Genomic DNA, 27,473 nt, shown 5'->3' with positions numbered 1-27,473 from the left:
TTTTCTTTGCTGTGTCTTTTTTCATTTCAAATAAGTGCAAAAAAAGCTTACTTTAAGAAGTAAAAAATTATTCTTTGGTGGAATGGTAGTGACATAGATTAACACTAAATCTGTTTAATGCCATAAAAAAGTAGGAGAATACAAGATATAAACATATACTAAGATAATTTCAATACAGTTGCATTTTCAACTGACTTCATTTCATGACCTAAAGCTGAGAGAAAAAATTCATACTGCCTTTCTGGTGGACTCTTGGTATTATGATCTTAAAGACGAAAACTGAGATCTGCCTTTATTATGGACCATGATCTTTGGAAAAGTACACAATATTTACCCTTAATCTCATCAAGTGGAATGGTATTGAAAATTATTCCTCCTAAAGTGTGATCTTCCTTAGCTGTAAGGCTGAATGTGCAGTAATAGAAGGTGAAGTTTGTGGAAAATTTTAAAACTTTTATATGAGAAACAACTAATCAATTCTGCCACGCCATTAAACTTTCTTACATGAGCCATAAGATGTTACGCGCTAAGACTAAAATTCTTTTCCATGCCAATGTTTGATTAAGGTTCTAATAACAATTGTATATGCACGACTAATTCTGTGGCTTCAAGTTCATCATCATGTGGCATACCAGTAGAAGATGTTCAATTTGTAATTCTAAGGGAAATATTTGGTAGTAAATATTTCTCCTTTTCTACAGGCAACACATCAGTCTATCTTTCTGTCTTATCCTTCATTCAAATTAGGTGGCAAACACAGAATAAGTTATTGTCTTTCACAAGATGCTGAAAATTTATGAGTAAAATACAGATTATAACAAATCCACAGAAGTTACAAAATCATGCTCTATTTTCAAAAGAGACATTAATACTGAACATTCATTTGAAAAAGATACTTTTATATACTTCAACAACAGTTATACCATTCATCCTTTAAGAATCTGATGCCCAAAGGAGACATTACCATATCTTTAAGAAAGCACTCTGTGCCTATTCTTTAGATAATGGAACAGCTTCTAAATACTCTTTTATTCAAAAACATATCTGCTAATAACTAGATACTCAGACAACCAATGTCTTTGACAATAATGACCTCCGAATCATCATTAGAGGTTAAATCATCATCATCAAGGCCTGCTTGGTGATGTCGTTTCCGATCTTGCGCTTGTTGCTTCCTTAACTGCTTCTTTAATTCCTTGCGTTTAGAGTTAGAAATGTGCTGTGGGAAAACAGAAAAAGGTCTGTCATGACAGAAAATGATGAAATACTTCAAAGAAAAAAAAAAAAAATGTCTCACATGTAGTTACAAAACAAATTATCCAAATCCTAATTGAAAAAAGCAGTAAACCACTTAGCACTGCTCATTTACACAGGTACAAAATGATTCAGCTATCTGTCTGCTGAAAAGCTGATACTGACTTTCTGGAATCCACTTAATGCAAGTGTCTGAGGAAATTGAGAATATCCATATGACAACTACTACCCTCTCCTCATGGCCACCCTCTAGATGGTGTTTCTGATGGTAATGGGTGTCAGACATATAGGCAGATAGATAGGAGAGGTCCAAGTTCCACCTCAGCCATCTATTCAAAAGGAGGCATTATCCTCACATGAAATGTTTAACACCTAAAGAAACACAAACTAAAATATAGTTAGGTGATTGTAGAGCATAGAACTCCTTAGTACTGTACAAATAGGTAATCAATTTTTCTGTCTAAATCTCTTATTATAGGAGATTCTTCCACACTCTAAGATCAACCTGGATATCATATCAAAGCCCATATGGCAAACCTGTGTGACTGTGTCTAACTATATCTGTGATGCTTGTTCCCTTCGAGAGCTCTCATCAAGAAAGTCGCCATGGCAAAATAGACTTCACTTATCCCTCTCCTTACATGCTCCCTTCACATACACCATTCCATGCATTCTCCTCCCATTTCCCTCCCTCTAGTACTCTTCCACTCTATTTCCCCACGCTACATCATACGATCACACATTCTCCTTATAAACTCATCTTGCATTCTTTTCACATGCCCAAACACCTTAAAGCAATATGTATGACCATTACGACTCGACAATTTATTCTCTTTGCATTCCCTGCCATACCAAATCTCTGAAACACCCCCTCATTACTTTTTTCATTTCATCTAGTCATACAAAATGCTTCTCTCAAATACCTTATTTCCACAGACAGGATTCTTGACCTCTGTCAGAGAGGTCACCAAGTTAAGATCTCTAACAGAATATCTTGATTAAGATGAATAAAACTACAGAAATCTTCAAAACAGAATGTCTTGAATGGCAAAAATACACAGGTATTCAAAATCAATTTACCGGCTGTGTACGTAAACGTTGTTGAATCTTCTCCTGAGGAGACTTTTTTTGGTAGCTTGGGTGGATGGAAGGGGGTGGAGGTGCAGCAGCATTTTCCACCAAAAAGTGTGTCCCTGTACCATTTGGGCTCCACAAACCACTGCTACTGTTTGGGGTAGTTTGTGGATATTCACCTAAAACAAGAAAAGTAAACCTTACTTTAAAAATTCAAATGATACAAGATATGCAAAATAAACCGACATGAATGCTCCCAATGTGGTTATAAGGGCTGGATAAAAACTAATAAATACTCATCGTAAGGGGATATGATATTATGTCAAGTTTTAGAGAAACAAAATGAAAATATAAGAATTCAATATATTACACATCCTTAATCTGAAAAAGAGTTTTTAGTGAAAGGTATAATATTTTGTGCAAAATTTTCTATCACAACAATGGCAGTTTTCATTATGTAAGGATCATGTCAGATCTGTGAAAATATGGTTCATCAACTGATGTTATAAACCCTAACCAATAAAAAAGAGCCCACCAGCAAATTCTTACCTTGAGATAAACTGTTCAACACATATTACAAAACAATGTGCAAATCATAATGCATTTAGGGACTATGCAAAATTTAGATAAATTTACTGAAGAATGTAGGTGAGTTAATCACATACACTACACACATTACTATTCTAAGATGGAAAACTGAAAAACTGAGAGTCAGGATACATGGATGACAAATGAGCCAAGGGATAAAGTATGCTCCTACATTCCTATGCACTGGAGACAAAATTTCAAGTCCAAAATGGGACATTTTTGAAAACCCATAATACCACTGTACTGGCACATGCACATGTACAACTGACCATAAAAATCTGCAGAAACCTTGCAAATGTAAGATAAGACCACAGACCTGGTGAATGTTATTTATTTATCTATTTATTTCTTTTATTATACTTAGTCGGTCTCCCACGTTAGCAATGTAGCGCAAGGAAACAGAAGAAAGAATGGCCCAGCCCACCCACATACACATGTATGTACATAAATGCCCACACACACACACACATATACATACCTATACATTTCAACATGTACATACATATACACATATACACATGTACATATTCATACTTGCCTTCATCCATTCCCATCGCCACCCAACCACACATGAAAAACAGCACTCTCCTCCCCCTGAGCACATGAGGTAGCGCTAGGAAGACAACAAAGGCCACATTCGTTCACACTCAGTCTCTAGCCATCATGTGTAATGCACCAAAACCATAGCTCCCTTTCAACAAGCAGGCCCCACAAAACTTTCCATGGTTTACCCCAGACACTTCACTTAAACAAACTCAGTCACCAACTTCTGCAGTTTCTCACCCAAATCAGCCACCAGTGCTGTATCATCAGTGAACAACAACTCACTTCCCAAGCCCTCTCGTCCACAACAGACTGCATACTTGTCCCTCTCCAAAACTCTCGCATTCACCTCCCTAACAACCCCATCCATAAAAAATTAAACAACCATGGAGACATCATGCACCCCTGCCACAAAATGTAATTACAGTAACATATACCATGCATGTTAAGATATTTGTATTTAATCCCCTCCTCTTCCAACAGAGTCAAATATACAATACTTGAATTAAACTGAACAAAATCAGATGGAGAACTATGGCTGATTAACAAGATACTCCTGGCAGAACACTCATGAAGTTGCCAAGTCACCTGCAGCCCATAGGGTTGGAGAGAAATACTGGAGGAGGTGATGGTTTCCTAAGTTTGTGCCATGGCTCTACCCTACTCAAAAAGGCTGCTATGTGTGCAGGTAAGACAACATCTAATACCATGGGAAATAATTTCTGATCTAATTAGTCCTTTTCCTTTTTCACTGTTCCCTGTTCCTTATACTATCCAGTCCTTTGTCCTCCCTTTTCATTTTCCCTTACACATATACCACAGTTTTTTACCCCACATGTACCTTCCCAATGTACACTTCTCATCCTGATCCATAACCACTAATCTCCAACCCTGTCTCCTTCCACTCCACCATCTAATTACCACCACAGTTAAACGCATAATGTCATCCACTGCTGTGGTTAATTTTACCATCTAATTCCTAACTGTATCATATCACAACACCAACTCTGTTTTCTACTTGCTTGCTCCATCTTTTGACCAAGTGCCATATTGTGATGACTGGATGCCTTTCTTGTCCTCTCCTGTGCTCAGCCTATCAACTTAATCCATACCATATCTTATGTCTTATGAAATGTTGTCAACATCCACACACTCTTCCTTCTCTGCTTAAATTCTTCCTTTTCACCTCTATACCTACCACATTCATTCATTATAATTAATCCTTCTTTTCACCTCTATACCTACCATATTCATTCATTATAATCATTCCCTCACTGTTATTTCATTGCAGGATAAATGTCATGCACTATGTAAGTATTCCATCTCAGTCTACTTGCTAAGCTTCAAACCTATTGACATCTCTAAATCATGTAATGTCTACTTAATTTTATGACACTGTAAAAAAACGCTGTCATTCTGAAGATTTGGTGCACATCTGATCTTCTGTTACCTAAAGATACTACTACTCAGGATCATATAAATACAAGATAATTGGATCCCTGGTAGTGTAATTCACGCAAGTTTTCATCTCCTCAAACAAAGTTTAACTCACCTTTATGTTGTAGAACAAAATAATTCACTATAAAATCAATGGCTTCGTGAACACCAAAGTCATGAGCCTCAAGTTGTTTCCGTATCAGTTGCAAATCCTCACATCCAGTCTGATCCATTACCATCTGTTCAGCTTTGGAAAGTCCTTCATAAACTGGCTCAGAGTAATCATATCTTTCCCCCGACCAAGTGTAGTCTTCACATGCATAATCTTCACAATAGTCTTGAGGATCACCATCGGTAAACTCTTTATCTAGATTCTTGGATACATTTTTCTTTTTATCTTTGGTATCTTCTACTGACTCCTGAACCTGCAAGTAAATCAAGTAAATCAAAAGAAAGAGATGTGTTTCTTAAAGCAAAAGACCCTAATCAGAAAAATTCTTTTCCAGGGAAAGCCTAGATGGAGTTAGAAATCCAAGCAACCTCTTCTTTGTGGACCTTTGGACACCACTGTGAATAACCAAAACCCATACAGAAGAAGAAAAAGTGTATTCCAAGAGAGACTACTAGCAAATTAACCCATAACCTCTTATGTGCCATAAGTTGTTGAAGGAAGCAGTACACCCCTAGACATATATATGTAACAAAATACACTTAGAACATAAATCATCTGCATGCAACTCATTTGGATTCTGAAGCTGAACTTATTGGGAAAGAAGATAATATGCAATGAAGTAATAAGATTTTAAAATCAGACTATGGAGTTCATCACAATAATTTTAACGTCATATGAGATCCAGCAAGCCAATCCAAAACAAGAAAAATAAACACTTACAGCTAACTTGATGCATGCTGGGCTAGAGGTACAGTCACCAATTTTCCGTACGCTGTTGTAGTGGTCTCCATTATGGTAGGATATGTGAAGCTCCTGCAAGTTCTTTTTCCCTTCCCTTCCACAAATCTTAAGGATTAGAGAGAGAAAAAAATTGATAGTAGAAGATCCTTGGATAAATTACAAAATGTTCTGCCATTCAAAACGTTACTCAAACATCAGAGTATTAAAACAGAGGCAGTATGCCTCAAACATGATACCTGTAAGTGATATGAAGATCCTCAATACCACAGGTGAAGTTATGGAGAAAACTGACCAAATGCCAAGTGTGTGGATCAAAGATGATAATCAAGTCAACATGCCTGTCTATAGTCCAATGTATCTCTTGTAAAAACTATACAGTTTTAAGGTTGTTTCTCATCTAAATACACAGATTAATGATGTACCTGCATTATACCCATTATACCACAAGTTTCTAGGCATCTTATTGTTGTGGAAAACAAATAAGAAATCTCTTCCAGGAGCAAAACCCCTGTATAAATTGAATCCCATGGAAAACTGGGTTCCATGATATGATGACTCCATTTAATTTTGTTTTCCAAGAACACATCTCCAATGTAAAGCAGTAACAAGATGTATATAATCTGCATATTATCTCTTATTTTTGCATGCCAACCTATTTCAAAATACATGGAATATATTTTGATTGTTCTTAATATACTGTGTTGGAAACTTTAAAGGGTTATGCACTGCTCAAAGCATACATTCTCATATATCAAACATATAAAAAACATAAAAACATCCTTACATAACTGAAACTCCTCTATCATTTGTACAGTTATGGGGATTTAGATTTAATGAGCGCATCCGCACCCATTTTGTTCTTTACATTCAAAAAGTGCCCAAACATGAAAAACTGAAGCTCTGGGAAACTTCATCAAGGACACACTTGTGAACAAATACATATAAAAATTAAATTTCCTTGTTACATCATATGTGAAGGTTCATGTACTCATACCATAAGAAAATAACCCATTCACGTGGTTAAGTCAAAATCATGTAAATAACTACATTTTTCAAAAGCAACAATCTTCTTCATGTAATTTACAAATGATCTGGGCTCTACAACTACTCTATATCTTTATTTGTACAGAGATCATGTACTTTTCTCCTCATACCTGATAGCTGCTTCCCATAATAGCAAGGTAGTGCCAGGAAACAGATGAAGAAAGACACATCCACTCACAAACACATGAATAACGTACATATACATATATACATACTACACATATGCATACATGTGCATATTCATATCTGCTTGCCTTCATCCAATCCTGACACCACCCCAACTCACAAGAGACAGCTCAAATGCATGAAGGAAAAAAATCATATACTATGTGCAAATGGTCTAGGTCCAATTTTGAACACAAAATAAGCAATAGCACATCTGCATTCTTATGAAAAACTGATATGAAATATACAGCATAGTACATACCTGCCAAAGTGGAGCATTCAGCTGATGGATTACAACCACAACCTCATGAAGACGAGCAAAGGCAACAATGCAGTCATTGCCTGCATAGGTGCCAAGTTCAGCTAAGTTACTCACTGTTGAAAAAGACTTATGTAGGGTGATGCCATTACATGAATACAGCAAGATCTTTCATTCTACTGCTATCATGATTCAGTCCACTTTTTAATACGGAGTTCTGACAGGACACTTCATTCTGTTTAACGATGTGCATGAGCTGAGATGACTAACATATACTTCACTCCTCATGAACTAGTTTATGACAACAAGTAGCATGAAAAAAAATTCTTGCAAAATTACTGAAAGGATTTCCCAGATGGAACAGGCACCAGAGAACAGAACAAATAGACGATGATTATTGTGATATCTTATTTGGGCCCTGTAATGAGTTACGTAGTGGAAAAAAGGCTCAAACTACTGTATCACTAAGGAAACATAAAAGAGATTACATATGTTATCTTATTTTTCTGTCTTTTAACAAGTATGTTGAATTAATCCATTGGGTAATTCTTAATAATTTTCAGAGAAAACCTTAAACTGGATGTAATGCAAACAGAGATCATGCTTAAGAATGAATGGGTTAAATGGCAAAACCTAAAATATTTCCCACACTTTGAATATGTACCCAACTGAACTTTTGACATACTTCAAAATAACGTCTCTTATGAAAATAAATCATCACATAAGATTAAGAGATAGGTGTTGCATACAATACAGTATTTCTCATGTGTCTAATTTCACTGTTGTTAATTCCTTCAGCATGATGCTTTGAATGGTCAGGACAATGGTATGACCCTTAGTTATGATGGGTTGGCCTTGAGAAGTAACTGATTTCGTATGAGGCTCTTAGGTAGGAGCAGATGACCCCAAACAAGGACCAGCTCTTGAAATAGCTGCCTCTGCCCCAGTTGTGAAATTTAAGGCCATTCATGCTTGTAGTGACATCCCACGCATTGATTCAAGACACTACAGACTAAACTTTTTTCCATATATGCAATGTCAAGGATGTGTGTATAAGACCTTGTCGCTATGTCACTCATGTCATTCATTGTTTATGGAAAAAACACTGACAAAATACCACACAACTCACTTGGTATGCCTGAAAATACTCTTGGAGTACCTCATAAGGCTTCTAGCAGTAAGTGTACATTGACTAGCACACAGCATTCATAAACAACAACTCAGCGGGTTGTGCTATATATCATATTAATCAATACATTATGTTGTAATTAATTAAAAGAACAAACTTTAAAACTTTTTTTAAATTCTGAACTTAGGCTTCCATTGTGCAAGAAAAATTAGAGCAAATGCCTTACCAAAGGGATAAAAGTCAGGTTAAATATCTTTCACAGCATGCATTAAAAACGTCAAAAACTTAAACTACTAGGAATGAGGCTTTACTCACTAGAAAACAGATGTGAAAGATTTACTCCACCTTCCTTAAGGGGTTAAACATAAGGAATGTAAAGAGGGTTACCCAAACCGTGAATGAGACTGTTTTGCAACATCCAGTTCTTCCTCTGTCAAAACAAAGATACAGCTGACCGAACAATAAATCACCAGGAGTACTGGACCCTAATATCCATCACAAATTAGGTGGTAAAAGTGTCTCAAATACAGTAATACACAAAAGTATCATCCTAATATAATAAAACTTTAAACTAAATGACTGTAACTTACAGTGCCTGTCAAAGGGAACATCATCCTCAACAAATGGTTCAAAATCACTTCGATGTTGTCTCATGTATGCCACTACATCTTGTCTATGTTTTTGATGGGTATTTGGAGTTCCGTCAAGCTGATCCCCAAGAGCTCGGAATAAGCAATTTCTGGAGGATAAAAATGGGAATTTCCACAACACATTGACAAAATATCTGTGCTGTTACAATAAGATGTTCTTCATTAATACCAAGGACTACATTCTAGCAAAAACAAATACAGTTTTAATGAAGAACGAGTTTCTATTGTAAAAGTGGGTACCATCTCCAACCAATGATGAAAATTCTGTGCTAAGTTTTCATGCATAGAGTAATAGGATAAAATGTTTCCAGCATTATTGAATTCATATTATAGCATAAAATGTTTCCAGTGTTATTAAATTTATATCATAAATAAGTACAGTGTAATAAATAATGCATTCTTTTGTTTCCTACATGGAAAGATGCAGGTATCAGGTGTGTGAACAAGAAGTTTTTCATACACAGACTTACTTTATGTTAAACATGTGGAGAAGAGTTAAGACTCAATTACCATTCACTAGTTTTACAATTAAAAACAGCTTTATTTTGAGAATTGATATTAAATTTAGCTTCTTCATTTGTACATGCAATCATATAACATTTTGGGATGCCATATCACTAACATAGAAAATGAATCTGCAAGCATTGTATAGCTTACCACATAAGCAACACATGGCACCTGGCATCAAAGGACAATGTTTCCTATGATCATATGCCAAAGCAATGATGTAGATTCTTTAAAATCTATTATTGCATCATTGTTTATCATGTTACATTTCTCAGTCTTGCAATTATCTGTACATACACTTCATCTGGATCACACCATCTCATTTTCAACTCATCTCTGCCTATTAACACTTCCACATTTGCCCCTTCACAGATACTCCTATTTGTTTGCATGGACTTCTCACACTATCAACCTCCCAGAATATTTTCATCTCCCTAAAGTTTGCTGATACAAACCCTGAGACTTATCTGCCCTTTTTCAGCCCTTGCACCTTCCTCTTGGCCTCCTGCTGCTCTTCTTGTGCAACTTCCAATCACTTGTACTCTGTCCCTGCAAGTAATTCCCATACACCCATGCAACTCTCTTTTTTCCTTCACCGGTGACTTCACTTCTTCATGCAAACACTCACTACCCTTTCTCACATGCCCATCTCCAACTTTCTGCATGCCATACATTTCTCTCACATGTGAGCACTAACTCCCTAAACACCTCCCATTCCCTGAGCATCATTTACTCTTGTTTCGTTATTCTATATTCAATCTCTCCTGGTATCTCTTTACACAAGCCTCTTTTCCAAGCTCATTCATTTTCACTACTATATTCCCACCCATATAATTTCCTCTTTTTCAAAATCCTTCGCAAAACTTCACCCTTTCCTCCAACAGTAATGATCTGACATCTCACCAGATGCAATCCACCACACTCATCACATTCATATCCGAGTCTCTCTCTTTTGCCCATCCATCAATTAGTACTTAATTCAATTATGTCTGCTTACCCTCTCTACTACTTACTCACATGTATGCCCCTCTCTTTACACTAGGTATTCATCTTTTTGACACACAAATCCAAAAACAGTTCACCATTTTCATTCCTCATGCCCCCCCAATTAAACCCTCAACTGCCACATTACCTACTCTCGTATTCAAATCTCCCATCACCTATACCCAATCCCTCAACATCAAAATTGCTGACACACCCAATTACCTTCTACCAAAATACTTGACTCTCTCCCTCCTCTCACTTCCTGGTGCAAAAGCTTTAATAATCACCTGCATCTCATAGTCCACCTTCATTTTTACCCATATCAGTCTGGGGCTCACTTCCTTATACTTTTTCACACATTCCCACAACTCCTCCTTAAGCAGAACAGCAACCTCTTTCTTAGCACTAACTCTCACAGTAACCCCTATGACATTTCCAAACCATTCCTCCCTCCTTCCCCTTACTTTGTTTTACTCAGAGTTAAAACATCCAAGTTCTCCTCAAATACATTATGTATCTCCCCCTTCTTCTCGTTCTGGTTACATCCACACACACTCAGACACCTCTGTCTGAGCCTTTAAGGAGGAGGACCTCTCCTCAGTTGATTCCATCAGTTCCAATTTTTAGGAATAATAACAATGATAATAATAGTAATTACTGAAAATAAAAACAGCAACAATAATAACAATAATGATAATACAATAATCATTGCATGGGCTATAGATAAAGTTGTGAGGAGGGTGGATGTGTTGGAAATGAGATGTTTGAGGACAATATGTGGTGTGAGGTGGTTTGATTGAGTAAGTAATGAAAGGGTAAGAGAGATGTGTGGCAATAAAAAGAGTGTGGTTGAGACAGCAGAAGAGGGTGTACTGAAGTGGTTTGGTCACATGGAGAGAAAGAGTGAGGAAAAATTGATAAAGAGAATATATGTGTCAGAGGTGGAGGGAATGATAAGAAGTGGGAGAGGAAATTGGAGGTGGAAGGATGGAGTGAAAAAGATTTTGAGTGATCAGGGCCTGAACATACAGGAGGGTGAAAGTCTTGCAAGGAATGGAATGAATTGGAACGATGTGGTATACCGGGGTCGACGTGCTGTCAATGGATTGAACCAGGGTATGTGAAGTGTCTTGGGTAAACCAAGGAAAGTGTTGTGGGGCCTAGATATGGAAAGGGAGCTGTGGTTTCAGTGCATTACACATGACAGCTATAGACTGAATGTGAACAAATGTGGCCTTTCTTGTCTTTTCCAAGTGCTACCTCGTGCACACACAGGGGGAGGGGGTGCCATTTCATGTGTGGTGGGGTGGCGATAGGAATGGATGAAGGCAGCAAGTATGAATATGTACACGTGTATACATGTATATATCTAAGTATGTATATGTACATATACGCTGAAATGTATAGGTAAGTATATGTGCATGTGTGGGCCTTTATATGTGTATACGTGTGTACGTGGGTGGGTTGGGCCATACTTTCGTCTATTTCCTTGCGCTATCTTGCTAACGCGGGAGATAGCGACAAAATATAATAAATAAACATACAAATAATAATAATAACAATAATAATAATAATAAAATTAATAGCAGTCTAGGTGAGGTTGCATTATACCCCTTCCACCAAAACTATTTCAAAGCTAATCAACCCACAATTACTACTCATCTACTTACAGATTCCCCTACTCCCACTAACATGATATCAATAAAACACACAGACACTGAAATGACCTCACAAGTGCTGCATAACCACCCTCCCAACTCAGTCATAAACACCATCCCACCAGACATACACTCATCTGAAACCACACTCCCCTAACATAAGAGTTACTCTCTCTCATCCACAATCTAGATACCAAACATCCCTACATTATTACAAGTTCCTAATCATTACAAGTTCCTATTCATCACATCCCAAGAACCTTCAGAACCACAAGGCAACTGCCATAATGAAGACACCATATACTTACTGTTCAACTGCCCTAAACTCTCTCTGTATAGATGCACATACACTTACAGACCTCTGTGGTGTAGTGGTTAGCATTATTGACTGTCAAGCACGCACAGGCAACCCAGGATCAAACATGCATAGGTTTGAATCGAATCCAGGTCATGGATATGTTGATATGTATATGTATTTATATGTACATGTATGTGCATGTAAGTATATGAGTGGATGGGTCTTTCTTCATCTCTTTCCTGGCAGTATCATGCTGATGCAGGAAATGGTGATCAAGTATAATAAGAATATTAATATATATAAAGGCCAATGGACTAGACAATCCTCACTTGGCCCCCTTCTCTGTTCCTTCTTTCGGAAAAGTAAAGACTGGAGGGGAGGATTTCCAGCCCCTAACTCCCACCCCTTTTAGTTGCCTTCTACGACATACAGGGAATATATCCCAAGGGATATTCTTTTCTTTCATACATTTTCACAATTTCCTGCGTAAGCTGGGTAGCGTATAAAACAAAACACAGAGAGGATACAAAATCTTCATATAATTATTTCCCCTATTCCCTGTTTTGGAAAGTAATACAAGGAAGATTTCTAACCCCCAGCTCCTGCCCCTCTTAGGTGCCTTATATGGATGCAGGAGATATATGGGCAGTATTCTTTCTCCACCATCACCAAGACAATCTGTTCACAAGGACCGCTATATCATGCAGTATGATATAAGCACTTACTTTGCATATCATGATGTAATGGTATTAATAACTTCTCTAAATTACCGTAAAATATGTGTAAATCACTGATGTAAAAGAAGCCAACATTGTTTTAAATTTCTGTTCTTCAAAGCTGTTCCATTATAGCAACACACATGCAAAAATGGCAAGCATCTAAAGACCTGGGGAAGGCTGTCAAAAGATGTAGTGAAGATATGGATATTTAAGATGTTTTTGAAATTTCATGAAAACAAATACGAAAAATGCATACATTATAGGAACTAGACAATATAAAAGTTTTGGAAAACTATAAGAAACTCCAAATCTATACACATTTACAAGAACCTGATTCCCAGCTATAAAATTGTGTATCTTGGTTTTGTGATTATGTGCATAAAGCAAGTACGGTTTCCACAACAAATGTGCGAAAAGAATATATATCCAGCAAGTGGACCAAATACTTATAAACTTAAAAGGGAAAATATGGGTATGAGACAATTCAGACCAATAAAATAATCTTGTATGTAAACAATTCTTGAAAGGTTGTTAAAATTCAAATTGGTGCATCCCTCTGACATATTTCATGTCTACTTTATCAGAAAAAGATTATAATTAGATCAAAATGCAATTACAAGAACGGAGAATATTCAAATGATTAGCCTCTTAACAAAACTAAGCCCAATAACAGTGCAGGGTACAACACATCTAGTCTGAGAGAATCCTAATTCCCCGAATTATTACAGCTGAACAGATCTATGAAGTAGTACTGCCACTGCCATAACTTACCCATCACCAGGAATCTCTCTAAGAGTGAGCCCCATAGCCACCAACTGCTGCTTCAGCGACACAAAACTAGGGTCTTGTCCACCCTGGTTAACACGAGCTTTTCTTGCGGCACGCTGTGCATTTCTGATGGCTCTTTCTTCACGTTTACGTGCCATCTGATGAGTAATAGTAAGATAAATTAATGTTATCAATAATAAAAAGTAAAGCATCAAGGCAATAGTTAAAATAGCTACATCAAGTGTTTTTGGATGAAGAGCACACATAGACACTATCAGCTTTACAGTACATACCTTTTGCTAGATTGTCAAAAATCCATAAACCAAAAACTCCTGACATTAATTCAGTATAATAAATATTCTTTAGTGGATCACACCATCATTCATAATTCATATACTTAGTGTGCAAAGTGAAAAAATAAGAAGCACTTGTATTACTTGGTAAATTCACGTTTCACTTCAACTCATAAGACATGACCTAATGAATGGAAGTAAACAAACAGTTTCTGTACATTTAATCCAACACATGGTACTGGGAAAGGATTTTATGATAACAAATGGAACTAAAAATACAGTCTATGCACCTGATCCAACACATGGCACTGGAAATGGATTCAATGATAATAGATAGTACTAAAGCAACTTCTCTTTGCCCTCCAGATAACATCCCTTGGGGTTCAGAACAAATATAACCCAACAAAATCAAATAATTTGCTATTAGCTTATTGCATTTACAGCACAGTAGGAGGGGATAGGTTTGAACAAATGTCAGAAAGATACACTCTGGCTAGTTGACAGAAAATTGTGGGGTAAAAGACCTATTTGTAATTCTTTTCTATGGTGAAGGCTCCAGTCATGGACAGAAGTCCACATCAAGGCTGGGCCTTAATTGAAATACAGAAAGAATTATGAAACAAAAAGAAAAGTCAAGGGAAACTATCAACAAATATTTGAGAAAATGAAAGACCTGTCCTCTGAAATGTGCTAGGTTATAGTCATTAGGAAAGGCATGGGAGGGTAAAGAGTTCCAAAGCTTCGACATGTAAGGAAAGAAGCAGGTATCAAAACGATCCACCCTTGAGATGCCAATGGCCACACAATTGAGGAATGTCCTGTGGACAACAACAGACAAACATCATCATGACTTTTGCTCAGATGCTATATCACTTTATTCATGAATGTTTGTAAGACAATTCATTACCAGAATGATCCTATGACTTCAGATGCCTATAAAGATGAAGGATCAAAATAATGCATCTGTTCCACACAAATCCATATTCTTACATATTTCTAGACCTAAATTTACTGTTTACCTCGAGCATTAATATGCAAGGCACCATCCAATAGAGCGAGTCTCCTCAATAAAAATGAAAAGGATCCATAAAGGATCTGCAGCATTAAGAGAAGCTAGTTATTATTTTGCTTACACATTCATTAATATTTGCACTGCATTATCATTATGTAATTATGTCTTCCTTTGACATAACTAACACCAGGAATTATCTAACACTGAATTAGAAATGAAAACAGAAAATCCCACCCTCTTCTATCGTTCTTAATAGCACGAAAAACTATTCCACTGGAGCAGAAATGAGGTTATAAACCTAAACATCCACGTCTTCTTTCTGATGCACTACCTATGTCACACAATCCGTGCTCATGGTATAACTTACGTCATTTGCTTATTCTTTATATCTTATATGCATTATCTATAGTTACTTATCATTCGCAGACACTGTATTTACATGAATACATGAAAAAATCACCATATAACCATCAAAATTAAAAACTATGGTATATGAGCTATTGTTTCTTTTACTATAACACCATTTGCACAGTGATTCCATGCACTGCACTTTCTGAAATGATGCAGTTCACCAAATTTCCTTCAGCAACGTAGGGTGTCTATAACACACGATATTGTTTACAGCTGTAGTTAATTTCTTTATAACATCTATGGATAACATTTGGAATCATACATCAGCTTGGAATTTAAACATGGGCATGAAGGCTTACATTCTTGAAGTGGCACGGCACATCAAAATTACATATTACTTCAAGAGTGATACGACGAAAAAGTTTTAACATTATGCATTATGATGCTGGAAATAGTGCTCTACAATTGTTATTATATTCTCTATACACTAGCCATGCATAAAAAATAAACCATTCATTATCCAGCTATCAATGTGAAGTGCAACCCAAATCATTAAATGTTTTGAACAGCTGCTTGAAGTTTCGTTAGTTAAACCTCAACAAAATTGGTGGGCTTTGAATCACAAGGAAAATGTCAGGATATATGGAGAGAAAAGATATCTATAACTTTACCAAACCTAATACTAAACACGTGGTAAAAGAGCTCAGGTAACCCAATCACAGCTAACCTAACCTTAGGCAAGAGGCTTAGCTTCCTTGATTTCCAAATAACCAAAATTTCAAGACCAGAGCAACAGCTTCCTTCACATATATGTAAATTTCATGCTGGTAGACTAAATAACAGGAGTGACCATCAAGGACTTCATTAATATAAACGTCATTAGTGAAAGTCTGGAGGACTTTCTGTCACGCTGACCACAGTACAAACACTTTCAATAATTCACGCACTTTTTTCAATGTTAGCTTATGTAATGGTCCTGGCGTTCAAATAAAATCAGATATTCAAGATACAGAACCTGGGTAAGGCTTATTACTCACGCTGAATATGCACTTCCGCAAAGCCAAAACATATATATGCATATATATCACTAAGAACCGAGGGTAAATCCAAATTCACCCAACAAAATCCACTCTCTTACTCACCTTAGCCTGATGACTGTGGAGTTTAGTGCCACGCTATCTGGAATGAGTGGAGAGAATACTGAAGGCTTGAGAGCGTATATAGTCTGTGCTTGTGCAAGTGGAAACACCTACGCTATCAGCTGACTGCCCGTTTGTTTACAACGTAACGAGTTACTCGATTCTCACCCAAATTAAAACACATACCGAGTTCTGTCACTCTAAATATAAACCGTATTATAAAAACCGATTATCCTCTGGAGGAAATCGTCATCATGCCATGAGGACTTTCACTTCCCTGACGCCTTTACCGACGATTTTGTTTGCTGGCGGACTCATATGGTGTGTGTGTGTGTGTAAAAAGGTTGGACTTACGCCACAACCCTGTCACATGGACGTTACTCCACGTGATGTCACAGATCAGGGACCTCGTACGGTACTTGTACGGTCACATGTCAGCCTCCACACCACATTTCCTGGTATGGTGTCTCCTTGAGTCGAAGTCTTCTCACTTACACCTTGGCCTCTTGACCACGCTTCCTGATACTCGTTGAGACGAATGAAATACGTTGACGTTCACAACCACACACACAAACACGCGATTGCATTGTTGCACAAATTCGTACAGATATATTGCAATATTGAGAAGTACATAGTAATTAAAGTACTTACATCTGATATTCGACTCAATTCAATATATGCCCCAGAGTTATGTCGTCACACTTTTTTTGAGGCTACAAATTTTCCCTCCATGAAAGAAAGGACGTCTAAGGGAGGACGTCATTATATCTTTGCTCCAGAGTTAGTTTCACAATGTGGAGTCAATATTTCTTTGAATAATGGAATGCAAAGGGATAACTACCAAAACCCAGAAATCTTAGCGAGAAATATAGTAAGAAAGGGGTTAAAACAGATCAAACTATTAATCTATTATGACAATGAATGGAACGGTATACCAATGATATTTTGTGTCAGGACTGCTAGACATTTTACCTCCAAATTCCTACTGAACAGGATAATTTGGCTAATTAGGAGATTTCAAAGCAAATCTATTTTCTATTGAAAAATAACTGCAGGGTATTTTTCAGGCCCCCCCCCCAAAAAAAAAATAAATCCACGGATATTAGACGAAAAAAACGACAACCTTACGTCTTTATTTGATATCCAGCATTCAAGAATTTAATTGTAACACACTTATATGGGATTATAATTAGTATATTGTCCTATAGCGATGTGAGAGATATTAACCAAGTCGCGCCAGTGAGGCGAGAGAACGCAGGAATAGGTTGTGTACATCTTCCAATTTCCCGCTCATCTTAGCTACAGCCAGCACAGCACTTGGTGGAGGAGTAATATACATTATGTGTTATATAACAATGGATTTGAAGAAATAATGAGGTAAGTGAGTGACAGCAGACTCCTAGGTTAATGTGAAAGTGGTATCTGATGAGATAATTATGTTCTATATGGAGCGAAGGTAAGAAATTATATGTTTTGGAACCATTGTTTAGAAACTTATTTTATCGGCAAGGTGACGATATGTAGAATTCATGGGAGTACATACAAGCACAAGGATGCATTTGAGTGTGCCACTAACACACTTACCTTACCTTGTTTACTTCGTGTTGTAAGATGGAAACTGTACGATACTACATATGAGCTAAAGAAACCAGCTGTGAAATATGGGAAAGGCTTAGCCCTCCCACGAAATTAATGATTCTTAGCATCATGTTCTCTTTCTAGTTAGTTTGTGAGCATTTTCCAGAATTCAAAGAGTTTTAGATTGCATTTTGTTTTTGCTAGGCCCAGGGGATCATTCAGAAGTACATAGGTGATTTCCGGGGGTGCAAGTTGAGGTAAGTGGGACATGAAAGTCGGTCAAATATCCATAGGTAAGGTTTTGTGATTTTCTTCCCTAACCGTTTCAGTTTAGGTTAGGTAAGGTTTTAAGTTACGGAAGAACTTCTCCATCCTTGGTTGATCACCACTAATTAAGGTATACTTGCATTATATTAAGGTCCTCTTATGGGCCAGAAGTTATGACCAATTCCTAGTTAGACCAAATATAATGACCTGTCTATCTGGGATTTGTGTTAAAAAAAAAAAACTAATGGAGGTCTGTGAAAAGTTAGTTACAGGGAAACAACATGAAGTCAAATATCTTGAACTTATTTTTTTAATTCTGGAAGGGGTAGGGGTGGGTGTCTGACGCAGGGTACCCACCAGAGGACGTTGGGCACAGTATGACATCACCATTTCAAATACTGACCATTTATCACCCAGACTCCAAAGTTGCCTTTGATGCTAGATATTAACTCCATTCTATTTTTGTACCAGACCGACCCTCCCAAACTATAAGTAAGTGAACTCTATGTGTTGTATTAGTTTCCGGGCCAAATGGCATCGTTCACGTGATGCGAGATGGCAACTCCTTCCAGTTGTTGACTATCCCGCTCAAACGCCATTGATTTTCCCGGTCAAACGCCATTAATTTTCCTGCACTTACTTTGGCCCAAACGCCATTGATTTTTATTTCTTATCCCGACCCTAACCTGCTTTAACGTCATTAACTATCCCGTTCTTATTTTTGCGCCGAAACGCCACTGCCTTCTGCATTTACTATCCCGCCCAAATGTTAGCTTCTCTGCTCTTAATTTCCTGCCCAAATGCCACCGACTCGTCTTCGACGCCATATTTTTTTATGTAAGGTGAGATGGCACTGACAGCCGAGGCCCTAATCAAGGCCATCCCATTAACATTATATATATATATATATATATATATATATATATATATATATATATATATATATATATATATGTGCTCAAATTACAGAGGTATAAGTTTGTTGAGTATTCCTGGTAAATTATATGGGAGGGTATTGATTGAGAGGGTGAAGGCATGTACAGAGCATCAGATTGGGGAAGAGCAGTGTGGTTTCAGAAGTGGTAGAGGATGTGTGGATCAGGTGTTTGCTTTGAAGAATGTATGTGAGAAATACTTAGAAAAGCAAATGGATTTGTATGTAGCATTTATGGATCTGGAGAAGGCATATGATAGAGTTGATAGAGATGCTCTGTGGAAGGTATTAAGAATATATGGTGTGGGAGGCAAGTTGTTAGAAGCAGTGAAAAGTTTTTATCGAGGATGTAAGGCATGTGTACGTGTAGGAAGAGAGGAAAGTGATTGGTTCTCAGTGAATGTAGGTTTGCGGCAGGGGTGTGTGATGTCTCCATGGTTGTTTAATTTGTTTATGGATGGGGTTGTTAGGGAGGTAAATGCAAGAGTCTTGGAAAGAGGGGCAAGTATGAAGTCTGTTGGGGATGAGAGAGCTTGGGAAGTGAGTCAGTTGTTGTTCGCTGATGATACAGCGCTGGTGGCGGATTCATGTGAGAAACTGCAGAAGCTGGTGACGGAGTTTGGTAAAGTGTGTGGAAGAAGAAAGTTAAGAGTAAATGTGAATAAGAGCAAGGTTATTAGGTACAGTAGGGTTGAGGGTCAAGTCAATTGGGAGGTGAGTTTGAATGGAGAAAAACTGGAGGAAGTGAAGTGTTTTAGATATCTGGGAGTGGATCTGTCAGCGGATGGAACCATGGAAGCGGAAGTGGATCATAGGGTGGGGGAGGGGGCGAAAATTTTGGGAGCCTTGAAAAATGTGTGGAAGTCGAGAACATTATCCCGGAAAGCAAAAATGGGTATGTTTGAAGGAATAGTAGTTCCAACAATGTTGTATGGTTGCGAGGCGTGGGCTATGGATAGAGTTGTGCGCAGGAGGATGGATGTGCTGGAAATGAGATGTTTGAGGACAATGTGTGGTGTGAGGTGGTTTGATCGAGTAAGTAACGTAAGGGTAAGAGAGATGTGTGGAAATAAAAAGAGCGTGGTTGAGAGAGCAGAAGAGGGTGTTTTGAAATGGTTTGGGCACATGGAGAGAATGAGTGAGGAAAGATTGACCAAGAGGATATATGTGTCGGAGGTGGAGGGAACGAGGAGAAGAGGGAGACCAAATTGGAGGTGGAAAGATGGAGTGAAAAGGATTTTGTGTGATCGGGGCCTGAACATGCAGGAGGGTGAAAGGAGGGCAAGGAATAGAGTGAATTGGAGCGATGTGGTATACAGGGGTTGACGTGCTGTCAGTGGATTGAATCAAGGCATGTGAAGCGTCCGGGGTAAACCAAGGAAAGCTGTGTAGGTATGTATATTTGCGTGTGTGGACGTGTGTATGTACATGTGTATGGGGGGGGCTGGGCCATTTCTTTCGTCTGTTTCCTTGCGCTACCTCGCAAACGCGGGAGACAGCGACAAAGTATAAAAAAAAAAAAAAAAAAATATATATAATATTCTAGCTTAAGCTGGGTTGACTTGTGGACCGACTGGCGTAACCAGGATTCGAACCAATGCCCTCGACCCAGGGTAGCCCGTGAATGCGTCAGGGGTCAAAGCGCTAACCATGGGAGTCTATGTAATGCGAGATGACAGCCACCCTCTAGGTGTTAACCTTCCCACCCAAACGTAATACTGGCGTCTTTCCTCTTACTAATGCAGTACCAGGGTAGAAAGGTCTGGAATTTCCCCTCGTACCCATGATTCATTTTGTTGGACTGAATATGATGTTTGTAGCAGCAACTACAGGCCAGCGTAAGGTTACAACGTACCTTTGTGTGTATACTTATACATCGCGCTATAAGGGTTATGACATTTTCTTAAACGTAATTACCAATCATATCTCATACTATTGTTGATCAAACAGCATTTCACTAGCTTTTAAGATATTTATTTAAATATCTTACATAGCATACAGCGAAAAAGTACTGACCAGAGGCTGTTTGTGATAATGGAAGAGATCCAACTAGGTTCGCTTCAAGAACAGATGCTTGTAACATGCAATAGATTTAACTAGCAAATAGTCAAGTGATTAATGAAAAATACCCGTCACTAGTTAGTTGGTTATATATAGATTTAATGGCTATAAGATGTCAGGGTTATTAAAGCCGTCATCGTTAACCAAATCCAACAGGAAAATCTTTAATAACCTTTTCAAGTGTTAAGGATGATTTTAAGACCCTATACATGCTTACTGTTCATTGGTTGTTATTAATCCTAAAATTCAGGTATCTATATTAAATATATATATCCAGGTTGTGAATAATTTCTTAAGATTTTCATAGAATTGGAATATACGAAATCTTTCGTGAAACTTTAGTATTTTACATATTGTTGAATAAAAGTAGCTGATCATATAAGAAAATGAAAATAACAGGTTAATTTTCTGGGGTAAATATACATTCCAGTAACTTTTAAGGAACGTTTTAAAATTCTTGGAATTTATCAACTGAGAATGCGTTAGTTTTACATGCTGTTAAATTCACCATGTTTGTTAGAAACATTCAATCTTAATGAATGAGGAATGCTTTATATTATTTTTATTAAATGAAGTTTTAGCTCCATAAAAGCGCGATCGTTTTTATTCATTCATAATGTTATGTAAGCTTAAGAGGCGTTGCATACAATAATGGAACCATATAGGTTTCGTTAATATTACAACGACTGCTTATGACAAGCTGGAACAGTAAGCATAAAACTAGTATTAGGATCTAGGTGACAGTCAGGAGCGCCTGAAGTGCATCATATAATCATTCAGCTTGAGGTACCTCAAGTACAGTATATTACTAGAAAGTTTAACTGTCAGGGTGTAAATGTGCGTTATGTATCAAAGACAGCTCAGCTTATTAATAACTTTAGCGAATTACTCAAGTAGTTTCTGAGCACCTGCCTGCATATATATTTTTGAGAAGGTATTATAGCTGGCACAAATGACTACGTTTAAGTCCTGTGTAGGACGTATCCCAACGAATATACATCAACACAGTACTTGCCGCTGTAATATTATGACACTGGGCCGTGGAATGTATGGGGTGATTTGGCCTACGCCAGCTGTCGCTGTGGACAAACATCCAGGGGTCTCCGGGTTTCCAGGTTATTCGTTTCTGTGACCATCATTGTCATAACTATAATGCATAAATGTTCATACATTATATCTATCTATCTATCTATCTATCTATCTATATATCTATATATATATATATATATATATATATATATATATATATATATATATATATATATATATACCATTTACATGCCTGGAGTGCACCATTGCATTTCCACAAAAATTCCGAAAAGTGGGGGTAACAGTGCTATGACTCATCCCCATTCTTTTTTAAGTAACGTCACATTTCTGGAAATTGCACCTGATTAGGGCACTGCTTCCACCACTTCCCCTTAGTCAGACTTAGCGAGGCAAATTTTAGGAGGAAGTCAAAGAGCTGACTGGGAAATGCCTCGTAAAAAGACAATAAAAAATATGAGATGGCAATCTCCAAATGTTGACTCTTCTCGCTTTACAAAAAAGCTACTTTTTGACCATTTTTCCCCCCGTGAACCAGTCTGCTTTTCTTTACACCATTTATTTGAATCCTTTTCTTTCGATAGTGGTTATGAATTTATTGTGTATGTATTTTACTTAAGTAGCAGGCTACGGTCATACCCCATCTCGGGTCTTTACATGAATGTTTTGACAAATATACCTGTCGTTGTCATTTTGCAGAGCTGGGAATATCTTTGTAGTCCTTGTCTTGCTCCATCAGGATGTGTTAATGTGACCAGACTTAGTTAGACGTAGTATTCTCGTGTACACTTTACATATCTCTCGTATAAAAGTATTGTTTCGTTGTTTTTTTTAATTCGAAATTTGACCGTTTTCCTTGCGTTAGCTGCAGTACACCAGACAAGTTTCCAGAAGTTAAGTTGACTCATCAACATTTTAAGGTTTCTCCTTCAGACTTCCAGAATAACTACACCGTTCTCCACCTGCATGAAGTTTATATTTTTCTGACATTGTTTTGCATTTTATTATCATGGGAGTGATGGAACGAATTCGCATAGTTTATATATAGTTCATGGGTAGATGTGAGAAAACTCAAAGATACAAGACCTGGCGCTGAAATTTTTTTTTTTTTTTTATTTGAAGAATAGGATCGTTTTCTGTGTAACAGTTATAAAGATAAGGGAGGATTCAGCCATTTATTTTTTATAGGTAACCTCTCCCATAGGATTCGCTCAACGTTGGCCTTGTGGATATAACCATGAAACTGATATTTCCTGAATACAGTACGTCCTCAAAAGAATAACGTTGTGATTTTCTTATCCAAGTCATGGTTTAAGTAATTCACTGTAACAAAGAATGCATACGAATTTACTTAATTTTTCCGTCTTTTAAATCATACACTTTGTCTTCGGATCCTCTTACAAACAGCATAAACAGGACTGACAATGGGTTTTCGAGTCAATGATGCTGTATTCACCAAATCCAACGACGTAAGTTTGAGCAGTTCAGGTCTAGTTGGTTGAAAATAATCGAAGCTATATTTTGGTTGTTGGAAGGAAGGGATGTAGGAGCTGCAGTGTGTGTGTGTGTGTGTGTGTGTGTGTGTGTAAGGGATTTGTCATAGGATTCTTGGAATTTATGTCATGATAACCCTAAGGGAAGTGGAAGTGATGTAGAGATCCGGGTTTAACGGGGGCGCTAAGCTTTAGTGCAGTAAAGAGTCATTAAATCCACCCCTTGCTCAATACACATGTATGGCTTGATGTAGTGTTTGACTCCATTTTCCTTTTAATATGGATCAAAATCTGTTCCTCATATTCTGTACCATGTAGATTTCATATTTTGAAAACGCTTGATCTTCCTTAAAATTTCTGTATGCCGTTTTGGAGGCAGAAATAAGCATGCATTAAATAGTACTTTATTCACCTTATTTCATATCCAGCTGTGATAGCTAACTACAGATAGGTGTAATGCATGCATAAAATCGGATATTGTCACAAGAAATTATTGCAAGGTCGAATTTACTGAATGTCATTTCCAGTGAAGATGCATTTGGAGATTTTCTCTCTTGTTAACATGCTTTTTTTTCTCATGGTAATATGCATTATATATTGTGATATTTATTAACTTCAAAAGTTAAAGTTATTTCTTGTTAGTCTGAAACAAACGACTAATGAAATTCTCTTGTTTTTTGTCATTAACCTAGAACCATCTGCCCTCGAATAGGGTTTTTTTTTTTTAGAATAATTATTTCTGATTGGATGTTACTTTTTCTTTCGTAACGAGATGGTATACATATTAGGATTTAATCTGTAATTGAAATTACATGAATTTTGAGTGAAGAAGAGATTTTACTCTCGAAAATGTTTAGAAACCACCAAGATAAAATGTTTATTTTAATATTTATAGGTAAAATAAGATATTGAGATTGGTGTTTGTAAATTAACTTGTGGCTTCCAACTGTGCAAGACTCTACTGACTTTGTGCTCAACTTGTTTTTCCATAACGTGGAATGATTAATATTTATGCATTACGAGAAGTTTACACACTGACGGACCCAAGTATTAAAGCTGACGTGGAACGGTTACAAACTTGGCGAGTAATTTTGATTGTAAGTTGTATTAACAGAGTGTGTAAACTTTGGCTTCACCAGCTGAATCTTTAGTTTCCTCAAATGTGGTTTCGATGCGTTAAATGCTGTGGAAAGGGATGGAATTTCCGTTGATAAAAGACGAAATAGCAATAACCAAAGAAATTTAGTGAAAAAATCGCTTTAGTTGTGGTCATCGTTAACGTTTTTTTTTTTCCATTTTATTCTGTTGTTTTGGTTCGTATGCGGTTTCGGTTTGCTGGTCTGCCATAGATTTGCTGAGTGTGGAACAGTTGGCATTTCAAACCCAACTTTTTTTTTTTTTCATTTTTACAAGCGAGATGTGATATCTGAAAGTTGCAAGTTTTCACGGGTTAGTAGATTTATGTGCAAAAATATCAATGGCGTGTCCCCTTTGAGAATTTGGAACACTGAGAAATTCATGGTGTTTTTGTCCGTGTTTATAAAATGATTTTTTTTTTTAGAACGTTACGAATCAAAGAAAGTTATTCCTTCCTTGAAAAGAAAAATAATTTATTTCCTACGAAAAGTGTCATTCTTGTGAGTTTACTGAAATAACGCGTTTACTGACACGATGGCACATTACTGCTTCTGTACTTATGGGATATTATTTTGAATTTTTAACTATCATAGTTTAAACTGTTCAGAGCCAACCCAAAAGTGGCTTACTGAATAAAGTAAGGCTGCCATTTATGTATAACTAAAGGTCAAAGCTTCATAGGAATCATCTTTACGTATGAATTTTGCCGGGGAAGAATTAACTGTTATTTCTCACGATTAAACCAACCGTAAATATCGAGATAAAGAGAAAAAGAAAAATAATACAACGATATCCTTAATGCTGGCAGGGTTAAAAGCGGCTGTTACCCCTGCGCACTGGACCTCACCAGAGGTGATGGCTAGGCTTCCTAATCTATTATGACAAAGGATTCACTCAGGTGATGCTAGGCTATCTAATCCATTATGACAAAGTATTCATTCAATATTCTATTCAATAACCTAATCCATTATGACAAAGGTATTCACTCAATATTTTATTCAATAGCCTAATCCATGATGACAAAGTAGAGTCGACTGGCCTCAATGATGTGAATACTTGGTTCACATTAAGAAGATTGAGTTTATATTATTTTCCGTAACGATGCGTTACAGGTTATGATATAACAGCTCGTCCAGGGATCAGGTCTTGTGGGAAACGGTGACATGAACCGGGTAATTGGTTGGATGGGACGACATGTACCGTCTCGGTGGTTAGATAAGAGTGACACGGACCGGCTGGTTGGTAGGATGGAACGACACATACCGTTGGCTTGGTTGGATTCGCCGTGGCAGGAACGACATAGTCTGTCACTGAAGTTGAACGACAGCTGCACACTGAGATGTGTGTTATGTATGCCCTTGTAACAATGCTTTTATCATAGTGACAATTTTATTTAACAAGTGTGTCAGACTTTATTTAACAAGTGTGTTAGACTGATACGTCAAAATATATTTCTAGGATACATTAAAAGTTGTGATCAGCATCCCCAGTAAACACGAATTTAAGATGCATTCCCAGATAACTATTGTATTTGAGTATGGTACTATGGTAATATAGTTTTCATTTGCGAGATGAGTATATAGTTATAAAGTAAATATATAATTATAATTTGAACCCGATCGCCTCAACAACGTAGGAGGATGAAACTGAAAGGACACTTACTATTCATTCACCTTTTCTAGGAGTGAGTCCTAGGCAGTGAGTGGCAGCAGCCAAACATCCAGCCAGCTCTGCCATCACGAGTTGAAACGCACAGATTCCAGCCTCGAGTCATGAGGTAACAAGAGGAGTAAAACTAGTAAGCCAACGCCAACGCTTTCTGGCCACCAACAATCAACCGTTCACATTACAAACACCTTATGTTCTAACGGTGAAATTCGACTGACGGTACCACACCCCCTGCTCATCAATGGAGCGATCCTCCTCATCATAAAAAGGTTTCGATTAGCGTATTTCTTTTAGGAATTTGTGTGAAGTTACTAGTCTTTCAGTCTAGTCTCTTGTATATTATTATATAAATTCAGGACCATATTCACTGTTGGTTAATGTGACTTCAGAATTATCTCTTAACATTTCCAGATGTTAAAGTTGTACGGTTGGCAGTGCAATCTCTTGAGGTGGGCGGCCCAGAATGACCATGTCAGCCGATAGGCCTAAAGCTTTCCCTACTA

The 27,473-nt window shown here is 37.3% G+C and overlaps 1 protein-coding gene across 2 annotated transcripts; it reads right to left on the bottom strand.

The window, feature by feature from the left end:
* Positions 1 to 27,107, bottom strand: LOC139764566 (OTU domain-containing protein 3-like). 2 transcript variants are annotated; one of them, XM_071691350.1, is made up of 9 exons: positions 17,140 to 17,320; positions 16,789 to 16,825; positions 13,994 to 14,148; positions 8,997 to 9,145; positions 7,281 to 7,393; positions 5,789 to 5,914; positions 5,012 to 5,321; positions 2,335 to 2,507; positions 1 to 1,219 (listed from the first exon to the last, which is right to left on the bottom strand). In XM_071691350.1, the coding sequence occupies exons 3-9, from the start codon at positions 14,146 to 14,148 to the stop codon at positions 1,055 to 1,057; spliced, it is 1,191 nt and encodes a 396-aa protein (XP_071547451.1). In that variant the 5' UTR covers positions 16,789 to 16,825; positions 17,140 to 17,320; the 3' UTR covers positions 1 to 1,054. The 2 variants fall into 2 exon arrangements, with proteins under 2 accessions (XP_071547451.1, XP_071547452.1); XM_071691351.1 differs by lacking the exons at positions 16,789 to 16,825; positions 17,140 to 17,320 and adding an exon at positions 26,965 to 27,107.
* Positions 27,108 to 27,473: the final 366 nt, after the last annotated feature.

The sequence above is a fragment of the Panulirus ornatus genome, chromosome 50 (genome assembly GCF_036320965.1).
Source record: "Panulirus ornatus isolate Po-2019 chromosome 50, ASM3632096v1, whole genome shotgun sequence".
NCBI lineage: Eukaryota > Metazoa > Arthropoda > Malacostraca > Decapoda > Palinuridae > Panulirus > Panulirus ornatus.
Note: the sequence above shows the minus strand (reverse complement) of the source record. Positions and strands in the feature narration are given on the sequence as shown.

Coding starts and splice junctions, on each gene's coding strand:
- LOC139764566 (XM_071691351.1), bottom strand. CDS start 14,148: ATGGCACGTAAACGTGAAGAAAGAGCCATCAGAAATGCACAGCGTGCC. Junction 5,915..7,280: donor TGAATGCTCCACTTTGGCAG/GTATGTACTATG, acceptor CTAATCCTTAAG/ATTTGTGGAAGGGAAGGGAA. Junction 5,322..5,788: donor CAGCATGCATCAAGTTAGCT/GTAAGTGTTTAT, acceptor ATTTACTTGCAG/GTTCAGGAGTCAGTAGAAGA.